At 43.0% G+C, this 8,962-nt stretch overlaps 1 protein-coding gene across 1 annotated transcript; it reads left to right on the top strand.

Annotated features, from left to right (window-relative positions):
- The first annotated feature begins 1,662 nt into the window (after window positions 1-1,662).
- On the top strand, window positions 1,663-8,883 carry sall4 (spalt-like transcription factor 4). The gene is made up of 4 exons (XM_076166851.1): window positions 1,663-1,729; window positions 3,961-6,414; window positions 6,500-6,804; window positions 6,924-8,883. The coding sequence occupies exons 1-4, from the start codon at window positions 1,663-1,665 to the stop codon at window positions 7,356-7,358; spliced, it is 3,261 nt and encodes a 1,086-aa protein (XP_076022966.1). The 3' UTR covers window positions 7,359-8,883.
- The last annotated feature ends 79 nt before the right edge of the window (window positions 8,884-8,962 follow it).

Raw genomic sequence — 8,962 nt, 5'->3', positions numbered from 1 at the left:
GGTTTTTCTCAAAAGTCTGAGTCATACTTAGCCATGTTTGAGTACGGCTTCTCACATACCAGTTCGATTTCAGTTGATGATTATCAGTTATTGATACCAGAGATCTATTGAAGAACACTCTGATTTTTATCATTAAAGTAACTATGAACATACTATATATTGCTTGTCCTCAAGAAGTCGTATATTTCAGCTAAAAGCCATCAATGTGAATATTAATGTGAAGCTGTATCAACATTAAGTACTCCAGTTGTGACTCGGTTTCTCTACTGTTTGTTACTTACAGTCACATCATAAGTCACATAATTTATACCCAACAGTGGTGAAGACTTTCTTGAAAGTATGGAGGGGCCACATTGATTGCAGCAAAGCTTCCAAAACTCAAGATTGGATATTATAAATATATGTTTTTAATAATAGGCACAAACATTGTCAGACAGGGTTGTTTTAATGCAGAGGATCTACAGCTTTCAGTCAGAAGTCTGTGAGACAGTAAGATAAGCAACAACCAGGCTGAAACAAGAACGTGTTTGTCCTGTAAAACACCATCCTGACCCCCCTCTCAAGTTTGATACAATATGCTGTAGTGGCTGTAATACAGACTGTGAACTGCAACATCAGACTTATCAGTCTATAAAACACTTAAACACACCCTGTTTACACCCCAGACAATAAAAGACAAAACTACTCTGTCTAATATCTTAATTTGGGAGACTTGTGATAAAGTAATACTAATACTTATGTTATATATGTCGGCACAGCCTCCTTCCAATCACTGAAGCCACTTTATCTCCACAAAGCCACTTTAAAGTTTACTTTGTAGTAACCTTATGTGTTTGCTGCTTTTCTAGTTTTTTAAATCATGTAAACATAATTTTATTTATAAATATTGCTTACTTTAATGTATCTAATTTTATCTATTTTTGTTGTTAAAGTTGCACAATATCAACCAGCAAGCCTCTTATTTCTCTACATGTATGAATGAAAGTTTATACAGGTATGTGACAATTAAACATCTTCAGTCTAAAAAGCATGAGGTAATCAAATTGATTCAGTATCGAAACTGATGTACAGTGGGGAAACATTAAGACAATTCGAAGTGCTTCACATTATGAAACTGTAAATAAATAAATAATTAGTTAAACGGAACTGAAATATAGCAGTACAATAACTCTTTGTAGACGTATAGTATCATAGGTGTCACTCTAAATATTACTTCTGAATAGTTTGAACTCAGAACACCACGGAGTCGCGACACTTTCAAAGGACAAAAGTGTCGTGGGGTTGCCGGTAGTTTCCCCCACATTAGCAGCAGTAAAAGTGTGGCAGAGACAATGTATTTCCATGGAGGAGGACTGGAAAGATGAGTTGGGTGTTATTAACCCTCCTCCGGCCAGCGCTCCGTCCACTCGCAGGCCTCCCCCCGCCCCCTCACGGCGCCGCGCTGCGCTCATCAACAGGGACACATTTGAATAATGTGTGAGCACTTGGACTGGAGCCAATCAGCTGTCAGAGCACCGTGATAAATCGCAATGCATTATTGATAATAATAATTACGTTGACATGCGCATTTCTACTTCAGGGGCTAATTTTCCAAGCCGAAGATTTTGTTGAAGACGGAGAGGAAAAATAGTTTGGAAGTCTTTTGCTCCTGATGGTTGTACCATGTCGAGGCGCAAGCAATCTAAGCCGCAGCACATCAACTCCGACGAGCCCGGGTCGTCCGAAAATGGTAAGTTTACCCACCAGATAATGGAGTGTTGCTTCCCCAAAACCTCTACGTGTAACCCCCCGCCATACTGCGGGGCGAACTATCGATGTTTTATCTCTTAAAGTTACTGCTCCTGACTTCTACATTGTTCCCCTTTCGCTCTTTGACCTGTTTGATGGGAAGTGACCGGGAGTAAGAAGTTCATTTTCGCTTCGTGATGTAAAAAACGACGAATTCATACGAGATATTTTGAATTACGTTACGGATCTTCAACGAGGGTCGCGGTACATTAAATGCAACATCATAAGCCTGTACTTTTCCCATACACGAGGTCCAGTCTGGGGCTGAATCACATCCTTTATTTATAACTTTGCGTCCGGTTATGTAGCCTGAGAAACATTTCAACCACAATATATTAAATGTTAATTCCGGATTCCATATTGGTGAATTAAAAGAGTACAGGGAACTCTGATCTTTGGTTTCAGAGGCATTAGTTTCTACCTGTTGTGTTTGTTGTTTCGTAGACTGTAGAATATTGGAAGCTGCGCATCATAGAATGCGATATTGAATTGTGATTTCATGCTGGCCCTTTCTTTCATTCATATATGAATGACTGGTCTCATGTTAGCAAACTTTTAATTCATAGTTAGTTTCATTGCTCACTTGTGATTCGATTGTCATTGTTGCAACTGTTTGCATTGTAGTTTTGGTTCTCCTAATTCTACTCGGTGCTCAAGAATAAGCCATAACTTGTATAACTTTGAGGTTATGTATGTTAAATGGTCGAATTGCGTGTTTTGTGTTGGCTTGAGTTAATTGAGGTTTTAAACAAAGGCACCTAGAAAGTGTATGAAATGTGAGTCAGGAGTAAGCTGACCTAAAGGCAATAAATCCCCCAGTTTAATGCATGACTGTTTCCTTTGGTACATATGTGCAGAGGTGGGGGATGGAGCCCTGGCCTTTTTGTGGAGACGAGGTGGGGGTGCGTTTTTGGTGTTTGCCATATGCAAGTTCCGCAGTGCCAGTGAGCACACCTTATAATTAGAACGCTACGATAACGGTGATTACGGAGTAGCACTGTTGATTGTGATTTTGTCTGCTCGCGTAGATGCCGTGTAACGTTTAATGTCCCACACCAGCACCATGAATTAAATGTGAGGTCTGACCTCGTGTCATCTACCCCACCAAAGGTGATCAGATGCAGGTCATGTGCCGGCGAGCTGTAATCCAGTGCGCTACCTCCTTATATTAACTATGGGCCAGAAATTATAAATCATTTTGTTGCAACGTAACGTTCAATGTATGAAGTTTAAAGCATATTTCTGAATCAATGGGTGCCAAAAGAGTTTTTTAATCGCCAGTTGTTAAAGTTGTCCTGATTGTCCTTTATGGCGTCAAAATGGCCGCATTTTAATGTAGCCATGGCTTACTGTTTCTAATGGATGAGACGACTGTCTCTGCAGTGTAATTTGCAACTTTATGGCACAGCTTCGTGCTTCCTGGTGAGCAATTAACACGTCCAGCAGTTTCGTTGTGAATGCAAACAGGTGGTCTGCCCCCCACTCTCCGAGGCATTAGCATTTGACAATACACGCAGTTGTGAAATGGCCCCTTGGTTAGCAGACAAATTAAAATTCAGACTTTGAGCACCTATCGGACTTATAACACCTTTTTGAAAGGGGGCTATGCATAAAAGAGAATGCTCCAATCTGAATGCAATTTGCACTGATTTACCTCAAGAGGGATTATGATAAACTGTGCATGCCTGGATTTGTAAGGATTTACCCCACATGTTGATTTACAAATAAACTTGTTTGGCTCTATGGATTGCAGTTTACTTTACCAGGAAAAAGAAAAGTTGAAAGCGTTTTGTCTCTGCGGACATTGTCCCGGGTACAGCTGAAGGTAGAAGTTTGCCCTCTGCTGGTCTTGTGGACAATAGGCAATACAAAGGTGGTTCAACAGTTCAGTGCAATGAAACACAATGATATACCAGTTTCAGCAGAAGTTTACACAGGTCTCTCAGGCAGTGTGTTTTGCTGGACTATTTAATTCATATTATGACATTGTAAAGTGGTCCTGGTACACAATTTTTTGCCATTTTGAAAAAGTAGTCCATTTCAAAAGCGTTACAATTTTGCTGAAGTGTGCAATGCTCTTTATTACTTTGATCATTGCTGCTATCTGTTTTTTTCTGATGTATTTAAATCTCAATCTATCAAATGAGTAAATGTAAACTTGTCGTCCTATAGGGCTTGCCCGAGATGACCCAGGGGAGGAGAGCGGGAATGAAATGAAGAGGTTCCGAAGAGACGAGACCAGGGTCTGCAACAAGTGCTGTGCAGAGTTCTTTGATGAAGCTGATTTTCTAGAACATGAGAAAAACTGCACAAAAAGTCAACAAGTGGTGATCATGAAAACTGGAGATGGTCAGGAAATGCCTGAGGAGTACACAGGTTCTCCCGAAGGGCTTACAAGTGACCATGATGACAGTCAGTCCAGCAGTCACTCTCTGTCAAATGTCCATATAGACCAGCTGGACCGGACCGAAGAAGAGTCCAGTGTGAACATGGACTACTCTGGCCACCAGGATCAGACCGAAATGCCTGGCAGCCCTGAGTTTACATTCCATCATTCATCCAAAATGCAAGATTCAAGTGGTACTCATACCATGACTGTCAATAAAATGGCCGTCACCCACCATTCTTCAAGCCGTTCATCTCTGATGTCACAGGAGGCCATGCAGGTCATCCCTATGATCTTGGAACAGTTGGTGTGTCTCCAACAGCAGCAGCTACAGCAAATTCAGATCACTGAACAGATTCGTATCCAAGTAGCAATGATGGCACCACAGAATCTCCATTCATCAGTAGGAGCAGTAGTGGATCCACTCAAAGCCCTTGGCGCTCATCTCTCTCAACAGCTCTCTGCTGCAGCAGCTCTGATCGGTAAAAGGACCGGCAGCCAGAGCCTGTCTGTGGAGACGATAAAGCAAGGTAAACTACCTCCGGCCACAGGCATGTCTTCCTCTCTGAATGGAGGGCTTGGGGCAATGAGCACAAAAACAGACATTTTGAAGGGCATTCCAGATCTGGCCAGCCGTTTACCAGCACTGCTGCCCCAGTCCCCAGGTGTTGTGGGTTTCCCCAGCACATTCAATGGTATGCAAGCAGGGATTGATTCCTCTAAAAAAGTGAAGACAAAGATGCTGAGCATGCAGACGGAGTCAAAGAATAGTGAATCCTTATTCAAGCACAAATGTAAGTACTGTGGAAAGACCTTTGGCAACGACAGTGCTCTCCAGATTCACCTGCGTTCACACACAGGGGAGAGGCCCTTTAAGTGTAACATTTGTGGAAACCGTTTTACAACCAAAGGCAATCTCAAAGTGCATTTCCAGAGGCATAAAGACAAGTATCCCAGCATCACAATGAATCCTCACCCTGTGCCAGAGCACCTTGACAACATCCCCACCAGCAGTGGCATTCCCTTTGGCATGTCTGTGCCCATGGACGAATCAAACCTGACAGACATTAAACCTGTGATAGGCCACCCATCCACTGGGTTCCACTCATCCCTACCAGGGTTCAAGACCAGTTATGATGGCTATGGAAGTGACGCATTTTCCCAGAGACCTTCCCCATCAACAAGTGACGGCTCTCCATCAGTTCCCTCAAATATGTTCAGTCAAGAGACGGTACTGGATCCAAATCACAAAGAATCTAAGGAATTGATTGGAGCGCTACATCATCTGAATGGTAGTTCTCTCTCAGGAGAACACAGCTCTGGAACCGCCAAACTTCAACAGATGGTGGATGGCCTGGAAAAGAGAACCAATGACCCCAATGAATGTGTGATCTGCCATCGGGTGCTCAGCTGCCAGAGCTCACTCAAGATGCATTACCGCACACACACTGGCGAGAGGCCTTATAAGTGCAAGATCTGTGGCCGTGCTTTCTCCACCAAAGGTAACCTCAAGGCCCACTATGGAGTGCATAGAGCTAACACTCCTCTCAAAATGCAGCACTCGTGTCCCATCTGCCAGAAGAAGTTCACTAATGCTGTTGTTCTGCAGCAGCACATTCGCATGCACATGGGCGGGCAGATCCCCAACACCCCAATGCCAGAAAATCAGTTTGAGCCTGCTGAAGCCATGGATTCTCCTTTACCTGATGAAAAGTCAATGGATGCCAACTCGTTTGACGCAAGCATGGATGACCACGAGGCAGAGCTGGACGCCCTGAAGCCAAATGACAGTTCAGAATCTCTTCCCTCTACCTCTGAGGAACAGCCACAGAAAAATGATCCCCCAGCCGTGTTTTCCAGCCTGGATGTTTTGAAGAATCTCACCTCGGCCCTTGCACTGAAACGCCAGAGTAGCACAGCCTCAGAGAGTGAGGGCACACCCAAAGAATCCCTCTCAGCCCCCAGGGAGCAGGAATATCTGAATGGTCGTAGCCCTGCCATTTCTGATTCAGCCACGTCATTTCATGCCTCCTCACCAGTCAACACCATGGGTAGTGCCAAGTCTCCTGAAACTCCCATAACTGAAGATTTTGCCCACACTGGCTCAAGACCCGACCTGAATATTGGCAGTCAAGATGTTGCCGAGGCAACTGGAGCCCTTGACCTCACAGCCTCCAGCAGCTTCACTCCTAAAGCGATAAAAGAAGAACCTGGTCTGTCCTTCACAAATGGAGATTACGGTGAGTTTCTTACTTTGTTAAAGCATGTGTGATGTTGAAATCTTATATCATGCTTGTATCTAATCTTGACCTCTTGTATCAACAGCTCCAAATAGCATGGCCTTCATGAGGATACCTTCAAGCCTGGCAGGTCTGGAAATGAAGATTCCTCCAGAGAATTCTTTGGGGCCCCATGGTTTGTTTAGCTCCCACTTGCCTCAGGGAACAGGCATGTCTTCATCCATGTCAAGTGCGTCACGACGATCGAGCAAACAGCACATGTGTAACGTCTGTGGCAAGAACTTCTCATCCGCCAGCGCCTTGCAGATCCACGAGCGCACTCACACAGGGGAGAAGCCCTTTGCCTGCAATATCTGTGGCAGGGCTTTCACCACCAAGGGAAATCTAAAGGTAAGCATTGAGTTGACATTGCATTGGAAAATCCTAACTATGCCCTTATGCTTATTGTGGAGAAATGCAAGAATCTGGGTCTGATTATGGGAGAGAAATCACTGTTTTTCTTTTTTAAGGTGCATATTGGTACGCATATGTGGAACAACTCGTCGCGCCGTGGCCAGCGTCTGTCTTTGGATAATCCCATGGCCCTGATGGCATTGAGCGCCGAAGCTAAAATGATGCCAGAAATGATGCAGCCTCCCCAAGACATGACCACTCCACCTATGAACTTTGACACCTCTCTGTGGAACCAGTACGCGGCAGCATTCAGTGGAGGCCTGACCATGAAGACCAATGAAATCTCCGTCATCCAGGGCGGTGGGATTCCCATCCCCGGAAGCCCCGCCGGCGGTCCTATGATCGGATCCACTGGAGGCCTCATGAAGATGGACGGGTCCCATTCCGGCCTGCCTGCTGCTATGGCCGAAATTGAGAAGAGCAGCTCAGAGAGTGGGCCCAAGTCCCAGTTCCCACATTTCATGGAGGAGGGTAAAATTGCAGTTAATTAGACAGTAACTGGTTTCTTGTGAATTGCATTGGATGTTTTCATTTTGAATAAGGTACAATCAATATTCAGAAGACCTTTTTTTTTAATAGAAAAAAACTTCTTAGATTGGTGAAATCCAGTGAGAACTTTGCAGGTCCCTCTCTTGTTCGGAACAGTCAAGTGTTATATTAGTTGAACTTGATATAACTACTGTAGTTGTATTTTATTTTTTATATATATATGCGGGTATTTCTTGTCTGTGTTTTTGTTCGTGTATCCGGAAGCTGAATGTATAACTTACTTGAAACTGCTTTAATTCCAACTCTCCCTGATACATTTTTTTGAAGGATTTTTGACTTTGATTGGAAAAGCTTCAGGGATGCCTCTTTGATGGGCGCCATGTCTTGGTGTTCTCGGAAGAAAATGGTGTAGTTAACCATGTCTGTTGATACAAGACTACTTATCCTCTTGTTGTGTGCCATAGATTTTATAACATTGTACATTTTTGCCGTGGTAAATGTAAATTGACATGTTTCATTTGGAGGATTTTGATCAGTCTGGAGGCCTAAGTTGTTTGAAATGCCACTTAATTGTGTCATCTCAACGGGCTGTAGCTCACATCACTTTCTGTGAATGCAGACTGAGAGGCTTTCATGGATGTTGCCTGGGTGTTGCAATTCTTTGCCAAGCGCCGAACCCTGAATTGTACACATTTCTGTTGTCTTTCACTGCTCCATAAGGTTGTGATGAAGGCCCTGTTGGTGATAATCTAGTATGTTGTACTTTGTAGCATCAAATTTTATATTGTCATCCAAGTTTACAGACATGTAGGATTTTCCCCTCTCACATATTCCATTTGTAATCATGCAGACTCGTTAGTTGGCTGAGCTCCGAAGGCTGTCGATGCTTAATTTTCTCATGCCTGCACTTTATTTCAGGTTTTTGTTACATCTACACTTTCCAGTTGCATATGAAATCATTTGCTTTTTATATCATGGTTATAGTGGGGAAAATAGCAAATCTACAATTTTGCCATCTTCTCCTGTCTCTCTTCGAAATCCGTTTCTGTTTGACTGTTTTTGATTTAGCATTTCAGAGTCTGAGTAATGCCAGACAACTTTCTAGGTTACTTTATTAACTGTAATAGCATAAAGTTATTTATTTATAATACACTGCTTGAGATTTTGGGGGTCACTTCTACCTCGTTTTAGAATTTAGTTGTTTTCTATGCCTCCTGATCTTAATGCAATTCTCTGTACATTTCCGATACATTCTTTGGTGTGCGATAAATGTCTTTCATTCTCAACCTGCTGAGTTGAACAGTAATGAATGTATCACTGGACACTTTACACAACTCAGAATAGTCAGAGTATTTGTGGGCTCCTGCTGTACATTCCTCATCGATATGCATTTGCCAAGTTGTGCCTTTCTTTACCAAACCATGTCAAAACTGCTTTCAAGTTGTCTCTTCAATTCAAATGTTGAGCCAATTTGGCCTGAGCCAATTTGGCCTGTTTACAATGTAAATGTTGTCTTTCAAATGTTTCCTTTGCATTCATGTTTTCTGATTTTGAAAAATAAAATCAGGGTGACTTTTTCCAAAATTTGTCATACTTGAACCACTGA

The sequence above is a fragment of the Genypterus blacodes genome, unplaced genomic scaffold (assembly GCF_046128005.1).
Source record: "Genypterus blacodes isolate CSIRO-AG114 ecotype Tasmania unplaced genomic scaffold, CSIRO-AGI_Gbla_v1 ptg000156l_1, whole genome shotgun sequence".
Taxonomy (NCBI): domain Eukaryota; kingdom Metazoa; phylum Chordata; class Actinopteri; order Ophidiiformes; family Ophidiidae; genus Genypterus; species Genypterus blacodes.
The sequence above is the reverse complement of the archived record's forward strand: the minus strand, read 5'-3'. Positions and strand labels throughout refer to the sequence as shown.